At 39.6% G+C, this 19,662-nt stretch overlaps 1 protein-coding gene across 1 annotated transcript in view; it reads left to right on the top strand.

Annotated features, from left to right (window-relative positions):
- Nucleotides 1–19,662, top strand: part of CNTN4 (contactin 4) — a 522,574-nt gene that overhangs the window by 343,241 nt on the left and 159,671 nt on the right. The window contains exons 6-8 of the mRNA XM_055079827.1: nt 2,587–2,689; nt 5,673–5,857; nt 18,674–18,810. Coding sequence (XP_054935802.1) covers nt 2,587–2,689; nt 5,673–5,857; nt 18,674–18,810 — 425 coding nt within the window. The remainder of the gene's footprint in view (nt 1–2,586; nt 2,690–5,672; nt 5,858–18,673; nt 18,811–19,662) is intronic.

Genomic DNA, 19,662 nt, shown 5'->3' with positions numbered 1-19,662 from the left:
TAGTTCTATTTGTAGTTTTTTAAGAAACCTCCATACTGTTCTCCATAGTGGCTGTATCAATTTACATTCCCACCAACAGTGCAAGAGTGTTCCCTTTTCTCCACACCCTCTCCAGCATTTATTGTTTCTAGAGTATTTGGTGATGGCCATTCTGACCGGTGTGAGTTGATATCTCATTGTCATTTTGATTTGCATTTCTCTAATGATTAATGATGTTGAGCATTCTTTCATGTGTTTGTTGGCGATCTGTATATCTTCTTTGGAGAAATGTCTATTTAGTTCTTCTGCCCATTTTTGGATTGGGTTGTTTGTTTTTTTGTTATTGAGCTGCAAGAGTTGCTTATAAATTTTGGATATTAATCCTTTGTCAGTTGCTTCATTTGCAACTATTTTCTCCCATTCTGAGGGTTGTCTTTTTGTCTTGTTTGTAGTTTCCTTTGCTTTGCAAAAGCTTTTAAGTTTCATTAGGTCCCATTTGTTTATTTTTGTTTTTATTTCCATTTCTCTAGGAGGTGGGTCAAAAAGGATCTTGCTGTGATATATGTCATAGAGTGTTCTGCCTATGTTTTCCTCTAAGAGTTTGATGTAAGGCCAGACGCAATGTAGTTTGTCTTGATTTCCCGGGAGGACAAAAGACCTCTTTCTCTCAAGGCAGTTGTTTTTCTAATTAACACTGCTCTCGGGGTACACAGCCGCACACACAGCACTCAAAGGTGTTAACTTGTTCCTGAGCTCCGAGTCATACTACTGATATTTATGGGATGGTGAGTCAGCTGTATGGGTTGCTTGTTAGCAAGTTCAGCAGAAGTGTGCGAATGCGGGCGTTAGCAAGCACTGTCTCTTTATGGTCCTGCTGTGAGGGCACATGCTCAAGGGAAGGCAAACCCAAACGTAAGTGCAAGAGGACTCAGAGACTGACCAGAAAGGGGGGAATGGTTTTGTACCTGAACGTATCAAGCATGGATTTAGTGTATTGGAATTTAGTTTTGGAGTGTTACTCCTGCAGTGGCAAGAGGCCATAGTAAAAGATTAAGATGAGGACTCAGGGACCAGAGTTGCAACCTTGAACCTTGAACCTTGAACCTTGAACCAGAGTTGCAACCTTGAACCTTAAACCGTTTGTCTTTAGTCCCTCTGTTGTGGGACTACAGACAAACAGTTTAACCCCTTTGAGATTACAGACTTGCTTGTGAAAGGCAGGGACAGACTAGAGCTGTGGTTTTCATTTTGCCGGGGTTAAGGTCCTTTCTAGTATGGGTTGCTAGGTATGGGTCCTTTCTGCAGAAAAGTATGCATCCATGAATGCCAAGATTAAGAATACTGAACCAAATTAACTCAAAGGTGTCTTCCAAATCCATTCCTCCCTGTCAGTCTATGAAAGGATAAAAACGAACAACTATGTTCAACTTTGCGCTTTTGATGACATATGTCACAGCAAACCTAGCTAGACTAATGCATCATCTGTCACTTGGGGTTGATTTCTTTTTTACACATTGAGGAAATCCCATTGCTGCTTCCCAAACTGTGAAGCTGCAGATAAAGAGGGTCACCTCTGCAAAATGAATGGAACTGTTTCTCTTAGTCATTGTACCTGTCCCCATCTGTTCCTTACTTTTAACCTTTCCATCTGAATCCTTCAGTGTCTTTTCCCTCTAACTGTGGGAAGCCTAAAGAAGAGATGAAACGGAGGATCCTATCATGTTTTAGCAAGCTAGATAGTTTCCAACTTTATATTGGCACTGTTGAATCAGAGACCACAGGAAATGACTAGAAATTGAATAGAAATAAATGTATTAAAACAATTAGAGTAGTGGTAGACAGTGTCAAGAATGTATTGATAAGAAATCATTCATAAGCATTTAGTTATAAAGCGTGGACTTAATTTGTTAGGCTGTGCTGCCTTGGCTATAATTGTACAGTAATTTTCCAGGATATGGGAAAGTGGGAGAATATGACCTTCAAGGTAAGCGTGCCATTGCTGCCATTGGCAAGGTGGGTATAACTTAAAGGTTGTTTTCAATGGTTACTTCCTATTGTTCTTTTGTCACTGTTTCAGAATATATTAAAAATATAAGAATTTTGTGTTACCTTGCATATACCAATTTATGACTAATTCAGATTGACCTTCAAAAGTGAAAGAAAAGTGATTTCTGGTGACAAATTGATTACTCAGAAATTGTCTTTATATAGACACAATAAAGCATGAACATATTTTTTAATGTATTTTAAATTTTCTGCAGTATGTTTCCAAAAAAATAATTAATATATTCCTGGTGACTAGGACTTTATACCCCTTCCTCTTTTTCTTCCATGACTACTTTTTTTAAAAAGTATTTTCAAGAAGCAGTGGGGTACGCATGGAGAATTTACTCCTAGGCAGATGGTGTGGTGCTGTGATACAAATTTTTCTGTAGCAGTAACTGGGAGAGAAGCCATGATTCACGGCTGTTAAGAGATAGGAGCCGCTTTAAATGAAGGAATTAATTGCACACACAGTGATGTGTAGGAGCATCCTACGTTAACAGAAAAACACTTGTGTATGTTTTAAAAGAATCTCCAAGACTTAGCTCCTTTGTTTATTCACAGGGGTGATGGGTGAATATGAGCCAAAAATAGAAGTGCAGTTCCCAGAAACGGTCCCGACTGCAAAAGGAACAACAGTGAAGCTGGAATGCTTTGCGTTAGGAAAGTAAGTTCTGGTTTCTCTTCTCCCTTGTCCTCCCTCCAGCTTGGGCAAGTGTAGAATTTTCTTTGCACTGTTCGCCGTGATTGTTTCTGAAGTAACTGAAAAGCAAGCCCAGCCTCTCTCGCTGTGATTCTGCCTGCGCATCTTTGATTTCGCCCTCTCATCATGGAGAGGGGATGTGTCATGGAACGAGAGAGATCAGGCTGCCACGATGGACATGACCACAAAGGAGAGGAGAATGGGCAATTCTGAAAAAGTGCTTTGTTCTATTACAGTGACCTGTAATGTACATGTTGTCTAATCCAGAATGACAGGAAAACAATGGCTTTCATTTGAGGTACAGTGAAGTTGACTCTTTGGAAAAATGTGGACTTTCTTTCGGGTCCCAGTTTACGGAATATGCATCAAACTTGTCTTGTATTTCCTTTTAAATTGCCCATCTCTTCTTTCTACTGTTCTGAAAATTTTATTTTATTGCAGTATAGTTGATTTACAGTATTGTGTTAATTTCTGCTGTACAGCAAAGTGAGTCAATTATACATATATATATTCTTTTTCATATTCTTTTCCATTATGGTTTATTACAGGATATTGAATATAGTTCCCTGTGCTATACAGTAGGAGCTTATTGGTTATCCATTCTCTATATACTGCTTTGCATCTGCTAGTCTCAAGCTCCCAATCCATCCCTCCCCACCTCCCTCCCCCTTGTCATCCACAAGACTGTTCTCTATGTCTGTGAATCTGTTTCTGTTTCATGGATGAGTTCATTTGTGTCATATTTTAGATTCCACATGTAAGCAATAGCATCTTCTTTCTACTTTGGATTTCGATTTCCTTCTGCTTTGGCTAGAGATTGGTAACACCTGATATTCTCTAAGAGAGTCTTTATTTTACAGAGTCATCTGAAAATTATTCACAATTTTATTATTCAATCTGTGGAGTCTTCTTAGATAAGCCTACTTGGGAACCAGTTAGATTTTCCGTTACAGTATCTGTCAGAGGGCATAATGGAGGTGAAAAGCAGATCAGTTAAGATTTTGCCAGTAACCCTGCAGGAAAGGTTTGGCATCAGTGATAAAAACTGTCATCTGAAATAAGAATTTTTTGGTCATCTACGTACTTTAATGATGCACGTGAATCTCTGTGCCCAACCCCACCTATCTGGCTAACCCACTGCTAACTCCTCATCCTTTTCCTGTACCCAAATGGTGGCTGAGGCAGCAACACTAACTTTTGCTCAACCCCTGTGTCAGCATGTACTCTATATTCACATGATTTTGTATTTTACAGCAACCATGGAAGAAAGCTGTTCCCTTTTTTTTCAATTTTATTTTTAGCTCTAAAGGAAGGATTCTTTTGGTTTTCCTGTTTTCAAGTCATGGCAGTATACGCTGCAGTAGTATCTTTACTTTGGTGCTGAAAAATACAGTGATCATTTTCTATGTCCTGAAAACTTACCCCATTAAATAAGTTATGATATTGCTGTAGGATTGAACACTGTTCCAACATTAAAAGTCAAGTTGTAAAACAACATGTGAAACCTAGAAAATGCCCCTGGTTTATTACTAAGAGACTAAAAGCAGATTGCCAAACAGTAGAAGATGGTCCTGTTTTTTATTGTATATAAATATATATTTATATGTATATTAGGAAACTTAATTCAAAGAAAAGATGAGAAAGGTAACTGGATAGGCTGGAAATGTGTTTGCTGAACTCTGCAAGGTGACACCTTGAAAAATCTTCTGTGGAGGAAGACAGCAAAATTTTCGTTGTTCCCACTTCAAAGGGGGTATGAATTACACAGTATTCACGCTGCTTGAATGGCACTAGAGTGAAAACAAAGGACCCAAATTGGGCTCCTCCAGTTTACACAGAAATGTTTGGGTATGCACATCCAGCTGCGGAAACACATCATCATGGCCCGCTTAAGAGCAGGAAGACTATCTCTAAGTACGGTTATTTGTAAAGGCACGTATTAAGTGTCTATCTCATTGCATGTAAAGACACCCATAATGTACTCTTGATAGGGCCCTTTCTGCCTTTTGAGTCTAGTGTCTGCCTAATGAACTTAAATTCCTCTAAAACAAATATAGTAGAGCTGATGTCTCTAATTTTTTAAATACCGTCTCAGGTTTTCCAGAGAAGATTAGCAGGTCTTAGTGTAATTACTTGTCTGTGTGTGTTTTTGTGAAAAATAAATATGTAAACAATTGTATCCCCTGCTAGGAAGCCGCAATCTTAAAAGCTGTGGTTAGCTCACTAAACCACTGATTTGCAGATTCAGTGATGCCCTTGCAATTTAAGATGCGTTCTAACAGTTTCGGCTGGAGGATGATAGATGTCTTGAGAGTACTTAAAGACCCCACAGATTGTTTCTTTCCTTATCTCACTACTTAAGTAAAGTTTCCTGAAACCACCCTCCTAATGGACTGCTACAAGTTGATGATGTTCCACAGAGAGTGTCCCAAGAGGCAGCAAGTAGAAGCTGCCAGTTTCTTATCCCCTGAGCCTTGAAACTGACACATCACTTCTGCCTTATTTCAGTAATCCAGGTAGCCAAAGAACCCACCAGTTTCAAGGAGAGGGGGACCTGGACCTCGCCTTAGTGGAAGGCATCTTTAATTCTCCACATTTGTGCATGGACATTTTTATTTTCATATTTATGATTTTAAAAGAAACAGAGGCACTAGAAAAAAATAGAACAAGCATATAAAAATCTGTTTTTATTTCATTGGTAATATTGCATACGATATAGATTAACTTATTTAAGGTTAAGAAAAGTTATTTGATTTTAAGGAAAACACTAAGTATATAATAATACTGGAGATGTGGATATCAGTAAAACCATAATAGTGATACGTGAATAAATGACATTTGGGGAACACTGTCTAGTGCAAGCTTATAATGTTTAGACACAGGACGGAAGGGATTGTAAGAAACAGTCTCTCTAACTTGATTCACTCCCATTTTTTCTTGCTATCAGTCCAGTACCAACTATTATCTGGAGAAGAGCTGATGGAAAGCCGATAGCAAGGAAAGCCAGAAGACCCAAGTCAAATGGAATTCTTGAAATCCCCAGTTTTCAGCAGGAGGATGCTGGTTGGTACGAATGTGTGGCTGAAAATTCAAGAGGGAAAAACATAGCAAGGGGACAGCTGACTTTCTTTGGTAAGACTGTGATTCCAGTTTATCATTGGTTGACCTTGGTATTAACATTATAAGCTGGGAGGTTTGCGTTCAGGTTTTTTCAGAAGGATTGTTGGAAATAGGATGGTGTAAAACCCTTGGTTTGCTGCTTAATTAGCCTGTCCTGGGTGATTCTGGGTGGGGAGAGTGAGGATGGGGGGCAGGGATGGAAGATATAGACTGATACGTTTGGGGGATAGAAATTAGTGTGAACACACTTGCAGAGGACCTGTTTTCTCTCCTGCCATCAAGCTGTAAAACTGACACAGGAAACATTTTGTTATTCCTGCTCCTATTTTTTGTTGTTGTTTTTTTTTTTTTAAAGCTCTCTGCTTTACTTCATTCGAATTTTGATTTGGAGTTCGTGTTAATCCTTTGTAATTGCTCCTATTTGGTAGTGATTTAATATGGTACTATGAACATTTCAAAATGCACATTGTCCAAATTTAGTTCTTACCAGAGTGGAGCATGACAAATCTCTCTCACCCCAAAGACTTTTTCTGCACAGCTGCTCCTATTCCAATTGAATCATCGGCATCGATCCAAACATAATATAAATGTAAAACCTCTAGCAAGTGATCATCAATTGAGCCTATCTTGGAAACCCTGTTAGGGTATTGATTTGAAATCCAGAAAGGGATTTCATTGGATAGGCATTTTGAGAGCAAATTGAGTTCTCCCAAATTGGAACATGCCTCAATCCCATCTGTCTGGGGTATTGAAAATAAATATTATAGATTGATAAGTATTCAACAATGGCTTAAATAAACAACAGTGTATATTAAAAGGATGAGAGCAGTTCTTTAGGCAGGGGCAAGTTGTAGCAAAGGCTTTAAACCTTCCTATTTCTTGCAGTAACTAATACCACGAAAGTGTATTTATTTCATCAATTCTTCTTCCAGAGCGTTTTGGTTTTAAGATATGGGGAAAGAATTTTGTTCAGTAATCATGTAAGGTTTTATAGAAGCATGATTAGAAGCTGGGTGGAGATTTTGAATATCAGCTAGCCTTCAGCAACCTCCCCCATCTGACCGTCAGCATTTTGGACTCATACTTCTGACAATGACCACTTGGTGGAAGAACACACTTGATTTTACCAAGTGCTTTACGTGATGACTTCAGCACCCGTTGTTTCAATAAATATGCACTCTTTTTTAATCACCCATCTTCCTTCAACAAAAAGGACCAACTGTACTCATGCCAGATGACAGACTTGATGCCTGATCTTTGCTCTTTCATCAACTGTCATGGTTGATACCTTATTTGATTGTTTGAAAAGCAAAAGACATCACAGTTCATTGGCTGGAAAAACATAAGACTGAAGATTACAGATTTGTTCAGTGAGATGCACTTGCTGTCTTTTTTAAGTGTTTAGGGTACATTTTTCTCTCCAGTGTAATAATTATTTCTCCTGTATCAGGTAGGAACAACCTGAAAATATTCAGGTAAATGACCAATTTTTTTTTTTAATTAGTTGGATAGATATTTCCATCCAGTGGCAGTGGTTCCTAAGTGTTACTTATGTTGCTCGAATAATTGATTGAAGTCGTTTTTCCCTTTCATGATTTTCTTTGAAGTGAAGTATCTGTTTTCACTATGTTAAAAAGGTGTGAAATAGTCTGTTACCAGGAGTTGACATAGTGCTTTCTAGTAGGTCAAAGGTTTCCTGCACCAGAAATAGAAGAGTCCAGTGTTACTGTTCTGGAGAATCAACCTTGTCACTGGCCTCCGGCCTTGTATAGTGAAAGGTTTTTTCAGGGATCCTGCCTGGAGTTGAAAATCAGGTCCTAACAGTGTTTCCCTTTTAAATGAAGTTGTCTGCATCCATGCATGGAGAAAAAAGCAGAATGAAATTTGCCTACTTTCTGAAGATAACTCAGCTTTTTCCTCAGTTGTCAACCACAATTGGTGTTAGAAGCTTGTCTAATAAGTTGACTTTCATAGTGCTGGGCTTTTGCATCTATGTTTATTCTTTTGTCTGTCCTCAACTAGCGTATCAGCTAGTTGACACAGAAATTATCAAATTGTTTTTATTGTCACAGGAGAGCTTAATTATACAAAAGTGCTTGGCTGTCATTTTTTTTCTTTCTTTTTATATATTTTTTCTGGTCTCTAGTGGGTTTGTCCAATGCTGTGTTTCTGATATGCAGCTGCCTAGATCTCCAAGTTAAATGAGTTATTATCATTAAAGTCACCATATACTTCACAAAAGGGGAGAAAGTAGCCCCAGTCACTTATCCATGAACGTTCTGTCTTTGTTAACAAGAAAATTTCTTACAGCATTAAGATGTGCTGTGCTCAGGGATTATAAACCATGGGTTTCAGCTTAGAAACCTGCTTCTCCTTTTTGGTTCCAAGTTGCTGCATCCTATTCATCAACTCTTCACTTCAACAACCACGGGCAGGTGTGCTCACTTCTGTTCTGGCCTGACAAAATGGCAATTTTTCTGATCCTGCCCTAAAACCCTTTCACCTTCCTCCAAAGGCCTGCTGGGCGTGGTTCCATTGCTCCTACGTTCCCTGTGTCAGGATGATAGAAGCCCCTGTCCCTGGTTGGTGTGTTTCCACTGTGGCTGTGTCTTTAGGTTAGCATGTGCTACTTGTGGTTGGCATATGGGAAGAACTGAAACTAGTTCAGACATAAAACAGTTTTACCCATCTCCATTTTCCCAATTTATTTTTGCCATGACCTATACTTGTCTGTGTGGTCTAATTTTAATCTGCCCTTTCAGATATTTTTCAGCATAAAAAACTTCCTAAAAATAGATCTGTTATATATTCAGGTCTTTGTTACTTAAATGTTGACATTTTCTAAAACGACTTTAATATATTATTAATTTGTTCAAAAGAAATTTTTATTGCCTACCACATGGCAGGCAATGTTGGGCACTTAGGGTTGTAAGACAAATCCCTGCCTTCAAGGAGCTTGTCTTTTACTAGAAGCTGACGGGCAATTTACTATTAAGCAAATAAATGAACTAGAAAATTTCATAGTGTGGTAAGAGTTGTGAAGAAAATGAGTAGGATGATAGGATAGCAAATAACTAGTAGCAGAAGAAAGGCTTCATAAGATAAGGTAGTCAGGGAAGACTTGTCTGAGATTTGACCTTGGAGCTGAAACCTAAAGGATGAAAAAGAGCCAGGCTTTCAAGGAGTGGTACATTCCAGGCAGAAGGTAAGGAAGTACAAAGGCCCTGAGACAGGAAACTACTTAACATTGCAATTAACACTGCATCGTGAGATGTATCAAGGAAGCTAGTGTAACTTAGTCATAGTGAGAAAGGGCAAAAGGTTTGGAAACATAGGAGGGTGACAGATGATGCAGTACCTTGTAAGCCAGCCACAGAGTTTGGGATTTATTCTGATCATAACAGGAAACCAGTGGAGGATTTGAAGCAGGGGAATGACTCAATCACATTCATGCTTTTAAAAGACCACTCTGGTTGTTTTGTGGTGATTAGATTATAGGGAACCAAGAGTAAAAGCAGGACAACCGGTCAAGAAGCCAACCAGGTGAGACAGGTTGGTGGCTAGGACTCAAAGAAGAAAAATAAATGGAGGCTTGACATATATTTTGGAGTTAGAGTGAGTAAGACACTCCCAAGTCATTCCTACACTTAGCCATTTTATAGATAAGGAAATTGATTCCCAAAGAGAAAATGTTACTGATTGAAGTTACATGGTTATGTAGAGCTAGATTCCAAATGCTATACCTGTTCCTTCATGCTAGAGGTTCTCAAACTTCAGTGTGCTTTAGAGTAATCTGAAAATTTTATTAAAATACAGAATACTGTGTTCTATCCCCAGAAGTTCTGACTCTGTAGAACTAGGGTGGGACCTGAGAATTTGTATTTCTGTTAAGTTCCCTGGTCATGCTTATGCAGCTCGTCTGGAGTCCACAGTGTAAGAACCATTGCTCTCGTGCTAGGCTGTTTTCAAGTGGTAGAGTGAATGCTAAGATTAAATTACATGCAAGCAAAGGTGTTCCTGCTTCCCATGAAAGCTAACAGCTTGCTGTCACATCAAGCATTATGGCCAGTCTACATAGACAAAGTAGGAGGGTGCTAAAGTAATTATCTTTGAAAAAAGGAAAGGGAAGTTTAAAATGGATTTAATTCACTTGATAATTATTCATCTTTCCACCTCATTATGCCTGTATAGTCACTTCCTTTTTGCACAAATAGACCAATAGAGTAACATCATTTAGAAGAATGAAGCATGAACTAAAGGAACCTGATATTTAATGCCTTTTGTTCGGTTTCTCCTATGTGTAACGGGTGTTAAGAGAGTAAAATCATCTTCACCATGAGGAAATAGGGAATATAATATTTGAGTGGTGAGCAGGCTGTTGTTCATAGAATCCTATAATGTTTGAGCTGGAAGGATCTACTGGGGACAACTCATTGATTTTTTAAAATTTATTTTATTTATTTTTATTTTTGGCTGTGTTGGGTCTTCGTTGCTGCACGCGGGCTTTCTGTAGTTGCGGTGGGTGGGAGCTACTCTTGGTTGCGGTGTGCAGGCTTCTCATTGCAGTGGCTTGTCTTGTTGCAGAGCACAGGCTCTAGGCGCGTGGGCTTCAGTAGTTGTGGGGCGAGGGCTCAGGAGTTGTGGCTGTGGGCTCTAGAGCATAGGCTCAGTAGTTGTGGCGCACTGGCTTAGCTGCTCCACAGCATGTGAGATCTTCCTGGACCAGGGCTTGAACCTGTGTCCCTTGCATTGGCAGGCGGATTCTTAACCATTGCACCACCAGGGAAGCCCTTCTCTTTCATTTTTATAAGTTAAAAAAAAAAAAAAAAAAGAAAGAAAAAGAAAAAAAGGCCCAGAGACATAAAATAACTTACCCAAGGTGATAGAATGAGCAAGAATCAGAGCTATGACTAGACCTGTGCTTTCTGTGTTCCTTTTCCTGCCAATAAGACATTTTAATAAAATAGGTAAAGGGAAAAAAAATCATCCAGATACTTCTTCTGCTTATTTTCCACAACCAAAGTCATAAATTAAAACATCCAGTTGAACAGTTGACTTATTCACTTCCTATTTTCCAAGGTGATCACCTGATTGTTGAGTCCAAAAGAGCTCTTTTTTATTTTCCTCTCCAACTTACATCTATGGCTATATGTCTAGACCTTGTGGGCCCTGGTCCTTTGGCTCTAAAGGCAAAACTGTAGCCATGATGACACTGCACATGGTGTTGGATTATCTCTAAGGTCAGAATACAGAAGCATCGTGTAGCATCTCACACTAATTTCCCCACAGATGTGCTATGTATATGTGATCACTAGATAATATTCAGCCCCACAAAGTGGCTTAAAGGATTGAGTGACCAAAAAATGAACACAGATGATAAGGTAATTTCGCAGTAAAGCCGTAGTCTGCTTAACTGTCCTAGACAGAACTGATATCGAGACCCTCGGCTTCCTTGAGTGTCGCTTCAGATAGTCAACATTTTTGTTTCCTTCACTACAGCTGGTAGTTCCAATTAAGTGGGTTGGTGCAATTTTTCAAGGGGTGCACACTGAAACATTTTGTAAGCAATGGTCTTTGGGAAGTAATACAGTAGTAGGGTTACAGGGTCCTTACCCCATGAGAAGCTTCAGACCAGGGAAGAAAAAGTCACATCAAAGACGGTGTAGTGAAATGCAGTTCCATTCCCTTACTCTGTCATCACAGAAGGCAGATGTAACTGTTACAATCTTTATCTATCAAGGAATATTGTTTAAATTTACTTGTAGCAAGTTTTGCATACATGGATTCATTTATCTGAAAGTTTCCGTGCTTCTCTAAAGCTGGAGTCCTCAAATTTTGGGTTTCAGGTCCCCTTTTCACTCTGAAAGATTACTGTATACTCCAAAAAACTTTTGCTCATGTGGGTTATTTCTACCAATATATAGCATATTAGAAATTAATCCCGAGAATTTGAGTACTTTATTTTAAAATGACAACAGTATAATCAGTGCATATTAACATAATTAACATATTTTAAGAAAACTGTATTTTGCCAAACAAAAAAGAGGGATGTTGTTTAGGTTTTTGCAAACATCTTTAATGTCTATCTTAGCAGAAAAAACTAGATTCTGGTACGTGCTTCTGTATTTAATCTGTCACGATTGTTGTTTTGGTTGAAGTGTACGAAGAAAATCTGATCTCACACAGATGTGTAGGTGCAAAGAAAGGCTCTCATGGACTCTCTGAAAGAGACTTGGGGAACCGCAGTGGTCCTCAGGCCACACTTTGAGAACCATGGGTCCAAAAGAATACCCCCTTCTCCATTGACAGTAGGGGCATAGTTTGAGAGCCTGTCAGGAGAGCACGGATGTTGAAGCCAAGCAAGGCCTGTGTACCGGTCCTAACTGAGCCACTTTCTGAATCTGGACTTTAATGTCTCTGGACCTCATCTGTAAAATGGGGATAATGACACTTAACTTGCAGGTTATGATGAGGTCGAGAAATAACATATATAAAGTGATGCTGATTGAGATATTATGTAAGTGCTTTACTGTCTGTGATTGGTAGTACTCTGCTCAGAAGGTGAATAGGGGATGGAGAAAGGAATGTATTTAACCCAATAAGAGCACATTCAGAGAAACAGTAGGCAGTGACCGAGTTGAGGATTAAAAATAAACATAAAGATGGGCTTCCCTGGTGGCGCAGTGGTTGAGAGTCCGCCTGCCGATGCAGGGGAACCGGGTTCGCGCCCCGGTCTGGGAGGATCCCACATGCCGCGGAGCGGCTGGGCCCGCTCCGCAATGGGAGAGGCCACAACAGTGAGAGGCCCGCATACCGAAAAAAAATAAAATAATAAATAAATAAATAAATAAATAAATAAACATAAAGAAATTAGTCTGTGTTAAACTAGATAATAGCTTGGTTTGTTTGGGTGGCAGTGGGCTTAGTGAACCAGGCTTAAGACCTTTTTCATGAACATATGGCTAATTTCCAATCCTTTTTTATTCATTGATTCATTTCTCAAGTTCTGAAATGACTACAGCACATCCAGGAAAAAAAGAGAAAACGTATGCTCTTATAGAAATTAGGTAGCAGTAAAAGAGTTAAACCAACCCATTCAAAAGCAATACACGTGATGGCACAGAACAGTTTTGCTGTTTGTGCCCTATGAGCTGTATGTGTTCAGGAGAATAGCAGTTGACAGTTCAGGGAAGGCTTCTTGGAGGAGGTGTTTCCACAGAGCGAACACTGGGTAGGGACGAAGGGGAGGAGAACATTCCAAAAACACAGGTTGTTTTCAACAAAGATATGAGGCAGGAGCTGGCTTATTGGATTTGAGAACAAAGAAGACCCTCATTTGACAGGAGCTGTGTGTTCACTGGGCATACTTGGAGAGAAAGTAAGAGAACTAGGTAGAACCAGATGACAGAGTACTTTAAATATTAGCCTAAAAATATGAAATGATGGCAATGTTCTCCTAATTTGTGCAACATTTACAGTGTGCAAAGTACATTCGCACATCCTGTCCATTATCTCATGCATGGATTACTTCCTACAATCATATCTGTTTTATATATTAATGAGTACCTATTAATAGAAACGTACCTGCTTTTGGTTACCCTTAAGTGTGCCTTCACATAGTTGGTTTTTATATTCTTTGTGGCTTATCGTTGTTACCTGTGAGACAGTTGGCCTGGTGGCACCTCCTCTGCCATTGCCAGGAGTAAAAGTACAGTGCAACTTACATAGAGATGAAGAGATCACAAATAGGAAAGTCTGAGTGAAGCACTAATTAACAGAGAACCCAGGAGATCCAAGAATTCAGATGGTTCGAGAGGTAATTAAAGGTTTAGCACATTAAAGTCAGAAGGGACTTTAGACACCATCAAGTCCAGCCTCCCCTTGATTCAAATGAGAAAAGGTACGCACTCAATCTCCAGGTTCCAAATTCAAAGCTCTTTCTACAAAAGGACAAGATTTAGATACCTCAAAATAGTACTTTTCAACATGTATGTATTGTTAAATTGTCACGTTACTTTTTTATACATGAAATTTTCAATATTTAAAACAAAGCAAGGCTGTCCTAGTTGAAGGACGTCCCTCCCAAGAACTCTGTGAGCATCATAGAACTGAATTTGAAAACCCTCATTAGCAGGGATCCCCAGCCCCCGGCCACCGACCGGTACCAGTCCGTGGCCTGTAAGGTACAGCAGGAGGTGAGCAGCAGGCTAGTGAGCAAAGCTTCACCTGTGTTTACAGCCGCTCCCCATCTCTCACGTTACCACCTGAGCTCCACCTCCTGTTGGATGAGCACAGGCATTAGATTCTCAGAGAAGCGCGAACCCTACTGTGAACTGAGCATACAAGGGATCTAGGTTATGTGCTCCTTATGAGAACCTAATGCCTGATGATCTGAGGTGGAGCTGAGGCAGTGATGCTAGCGCTGGGGAGCGGCTGCGAATACAGATTATCATTAGCAGAGAGGTTTGACTGCACAGAGACCATAATAAATCAATTGCTTGCAGAAACACTATCAGTGAGTGGCAAGTGACAATTAAGCTGCGTCTTATGGAGTAGACTGGACATAAGCAACACACTTTGGGTGTCACTGTCTCCCACCACCCCCAGAGGGGACCATCTAGTTGCAGGAAAACAAGCTCAGGACTCCCAGTGATTCTGCATTATGGTGAGTTGTATAATTATTTCATTATATATTACAATATAATAATAATAGAAATAAAGTGCACAATAAATGTAATGCGCTTGAGTCACCCCAAAACCATCCCCCGCCGCCAGTCCGTGGAAACATTGTCTTCCACAAAACCGGTCCCTGATGCCAAAAAGGTTGGGGACTGCTGCCCATTAGGATATTGATTGCTGGTGTTGTGTGGGGAGTGGAGGAGAGGCTGAAGTCAGAGGACTGGAGGTTATGAGGGGAGGTCAAATTTGGACCCTAGCACAGAACACAGCATGAGTATTTCTTGTGAAGCTCGTCCTTCCTTTTAGTGACTTCTGCAAATGAGAAGTTGAGGGTTTAAGAGGAAACTATAAGAGTAAATTGGAAGACTCTCTACAGTAAGGTTGGAAAATGAATAGTTCAAGTGCCAATACTGGGAATGTTGGATTCAAGGTAAAGATATTGACAGTATCTCAATGATTCTGTCAACAGTATAAGAATTCCAGCTGGAGATAAAGATTTGGGAAGCAACTATATGTATGGTATACTGAAGCCAAGTAATTATCTTCAGGCTCATAGAGCTCACTATCAGTATAATTCTTAAGTAATGTTAGCCAAACCTCTGCATTCCTTGGACATGATTCATCTTCTCCAAGACTGTGTAAGCAACCAGAAATAATTTTGAATGCCTACAGGTCATCATCCTAATAACAATTTAAATTGTTTGTCCCCATTATATCCTTTCTTTAAAATTTTTAACTTTCTAAGGTCTAAGGCTCATGATGGCATTTCTTTCTACCAGAAATTTCTGGTTTTGGACAGTCAGAGAGCCAGATATGTCTGAGAATTGTTTGACCACTAAGTTCAAGTTATATCTGTCTGCAATATAAATTGTTATTGGATAAGATGCTTGCATGATTCCAGTGGCTGGAATACACATTGACTTAGGTCATTTCTGGCAGTTATTGAACTAAAGATTGAAATGAAGAGCTTGTTCATTTATCCAAGAGACTAACAGTGTCATAGGGTCAAATAAAATACAACCATTTAACCTTATATTTGAATTTGTAGCTTGAGAACAAGACTTAAGATGTTTTAGAGGAGAGATTCTTCTATTCAAACCTTGAAAGAACATGAATGGCCAAAACAGATGGTTCTGTTTCAATATGTGGATATGATTAATTCTGTTTAGTATTTGGGGTCTATATATATAATGCCCCAAAAGGTATTTAGACATAACCTTCTTTCTGAAATAATAGGGTTGAATCAACCTGTTCAAGCCTTCCTTGGAGCTGTTTTTCAGACATGGAGTTATAAAATGTAGTCAAACCTAGATATTAAGTGATAAATACAACAGACCCAAATACCTTATCAAAAACAAGTTACAGGAAACAATATCTTCTATTATGCACTAAAATGGACCATTTATCATCCAAGGACTGTGAACTGGGTGACCCGAAGAGCTATGTAGAGATATGAATAATTTCCACGGGGCACAGGACTATTCTATTACAAAAAACTCACCCACTTAGAGATGATTCATCCAATCTAAGTGAGTGGCAGAAGATCTGCAGTTGGCATGTTAAAAAAAACCATTATCTCATTCTTTGCCCTTTATTTATGATATTCCAATCCTGATGCCCCTGGGCCCATGTCCAGATATTGACTTCAAGAGGAACATGTTTATATCATTTCAAATTTGGCATATATGAATTCATTTTACTTCGGGAGGAATAGGTTTTTAACCATTCACATTTGGTTCCCACGAATTAATTTTACTTAAAAAGAAAAAAAAAAAAAGGAAAGTACCTGACGACATCTCGCAAAGGCTGAATTTGCTGTTGATTTCACCTTGACCAGCACAAATCACTACCACTGAGCATTCCTTTCGAGCACCTTAACCTCCATAACTCTGTTGCAAGAGACAGAATGAGCCCTCAGAAGTGTTTAATTAGTTAGAACTTTGCAAGGTCTTTTCAAAATCCTCTCAAGGCCCTCCCTTCCCTTCCCCATCTCCTTTTTGAGATTGCAAGGTAGTGCTCCCAGCTTTCTGTATTGTTGAAAGAAAGCCATGAATAAGCCCAAGAGTTACAGGAAATCTATGACATTGAAATCTCTGTCTCTGCACATGGTTTTGATGTTTCCTTTTTGAACTTCAACTTGACATTGCTTCATAAGTTACATTTGCCCTTCCATTTTTTTTTTCTTCCTCACTCTCTTTGAAAAGTTTGGCTTAGTTGTTAATATTCCACACAGATTTCTGTACCTTTTCTTTTTTGCTTTGTTTTCATAAACTCTGTGGGGGGTAAATATTCAGCAGGTTGAATGTGAAATGAGGCAGACAACTGCCATTAGCCTTATCAGGGTTACACATCAGATTTTCCAGGCAGAGAACTAAAAAGGTGTCTACCTTTTGAGCTCCTTTGCATTAGCAGCCGGAAGATAAAGAACAATGGTAGGCTTGCAGCTCTTTCAAGGATAAAGGTTATAACCCTTCGTTCGAGTTAATACTTGTTGATGTTATAACTTTTTTGAAAGTTGACCCTTTCACCCTCTCCGCATATGCAGCAGTGCATCATTCCCATCAGTAGAGGATTTGTAAAATTCTGTTTTGCTCTTTGAAAAACATGAAATTGCTCATAGATGGATAAAAGGAGAAAGCAGCATTTATTCAGGGACCTAGAGACCTCTGCTGGTTAAGTGACTTGTTAGTGTTTTGCCAGTTTCCTTTATTGCTGGGAAGATAAGATAGCTTGGCCTCAACACTAGTCAGTTCCTTTTGAATTAAATTATGGATGATCAGTAGCCTCACTGAAAAAAGAGACTGAGGTCAAGTCAGCAGAGAGACGAGTTAAGAATATTGAGTAGCATCTTCTAATTAAATACTGATACCAGTTCTGACTATTAAGTTTACATTGGTAGGCATTATCCCATGGAAGTGCCTTGTTAGAAGATAACATTCCAGAATGACAGCTGTGCTTCTCTCCTGCATGAACTTTGTGCTGAGGGTCTTCTGCCTAAATATGTTTGCCATTATAGTTACCAATGGCACGAATTGTGCTTTAGGGAAGGCTTGATATTGATGAAGACTTTTTAGGGAACGTAGGTTAACCTTGTCTTTATCTCCCTTAAGACCAAGGAAAGAAAATACGACCTTAGTTGAAGCATGAAAAATTAGGCATAATTTTGGCGGGGAGAGTGGAAGAGGACATTGGGCAGTGTGGGAATTAAGTGCTGTCTTGAATTCCTGTGTTAGATTCTGGTCAGGACTTGATTTCCTGAGAAGGTTTTGGTAAAAACCAGGACTCATTCAGAGATTTGGAATTCCAGGGCCATACACTTGTGGATAACATTCTATCAACATGAGAGAAGTCAATAAGAGAAAATGATGATAGCCTCGAAGGAGAAAGGAGTCACAAAAAGTATCCATATGATGTGTGTGAGAGACACCCAGAAATATAGTGCCTTAAATAAGAAGTTTATTTCTCTCACATGTATCTCTCCAAAAATAGGCAGGTGGGTCTGGTGCTGCTTTACTCCACAAGGTCATTCAAGGTCCGAAGCTGGCAGGTCGGCATTTTCATCCTACATAGCTTCATCTCTGAGCCCAAAGCTGTTTCAGTTGTTACTTTTTCCAATCAGTGGGGAAGGGCAGTGAGAGTCCAGGACAAGTATCTTTAAGTCAGTAACCTGGAAGTTGCTCTCATCACTTTCACACACACCACATAGCATTGGTATGAAGTTAGTCCCATGGTTACCACCAGCTGCAAAGGAATCTTGGAAATGCGGTGTGTGGCTGGAAAAAACATGAGCCCAGCTAAAAGTAGTAGGCTGGTGGTGGGAGATTTCTCTTATTGAAAGGAAAAAAGGATGAATAGATATTTGGGGGCAAGGGCAGTTAATTTTACCATGTGGCTCATGGTAGTGTTATTCCTTCTGCCTTTAGTAATGAAAAACCAGCCCCGTGGGCTGCAAAAATACGACATTCAGAGTTGGACATAGGGTGGGGTGTTTTCTAAAAGCACCCCCTGAACTTCTACCCAGCTTTGTAATTTGCATAACCTCTGGAAAAGGAATTTTATTATAAGCCTATTTTTGTCCCTTGATTGCATATGATAAACATGGATTGAACATACACTGAATGTATGTCTTTGCTTTGTGAACTGCTATAGCTCAACCTAATTGGATTCAGAAAATAAATGACATTCATGTGGCCATTGAAGAAAATGTCTTCTGGGAATGTAAAGCCAATGGAAGGCCCAAACCTACATACAGGTGGCTGAAAAATGGTGAACCACTGTTAACTCGGGTAAGCAAGTGGATGATAATTGTGTCTTAATATTTACTGTAATGTTGAATATGGTGGTGTTGCTATGGAAACAGAAAAATGACCAGTTGTCTCCAAAATAATATGCAGCCCGATGCCATAAATAGTGGAAAAAGTGAAAGCGAATGCAGTTGATAAATACAAACTGTACGTAAATCTGACTCTCCAGCCTCGTTCAACCTTGTTAAGCATCTATTATTGATCTTTGGTCTTCAGAGATTAACATCTCTGGCTTTACAATTGGAAAGTTATGCTGAAGGTCTGGAACATGTAATTGTGCTAAGACACAAATTTGCGTGTATGCTAGACAAGAATGAGTGAGTAACACCTTTCAGCATCCACATTCTCCCCTTCAGTGTGGTTTTATTATTGTCTTCCGTCTGAGGAGACTAGTGGACAACATGGTCCAGTATGTTCACCAGCAAGATGCCCACTGTGCCTCAGACGTTTAGCAATGCCATACGCAAGCTCGACACTAACATCTCTAATGCAACAGAAATAGAAGAAAAACTAAACGTGATGAGTGAGGCCAGAGGCACCAGCCTATAGGCCCTGAAGCAGGCAGTAGTAGCTGAGAGCTCAGGTATAAAAAAATCCTCTCTGGAGACAAGGATACAATATCCTTGTAGCTAAGGCTTAAGTGCAAAAGCAAAGAAACTGCTGCCTGGCTTAATAGGACACTGTGACGTAAGAGAGGTAGAAGGTACCAGGTTATGCCCCCTACTGGCCCTGGGCGGGAATTGCAGTAGTCCCGCCGTCCTCCCAGATCAGGACCTGAGAGAAGCCGTGAGTAGTTCTGCTTCTGGACCAGCGGCCCAGGGGTTGAGGTGGAGG

Source organism: Physeter macrocephalus, chromosome 18 (genome assembly GCF_002837175.3).
Source record: "Physeter macrocephalus isolate SW-GA chromosome 18, ASM283717v5, whole genome shotgun sequence".
Lineage (NCBI taxonomy): Eukaryota > Metazoa > Chordata > Mammalia > Artiodactyla > Physeteridae > Physeter > Physeter macrocephalus.
The sequence above is the reverse complement of the archived record's forward strand: the minus strand, read 5'-3'. Positions and strand labels throughout refer to the sequence as shown.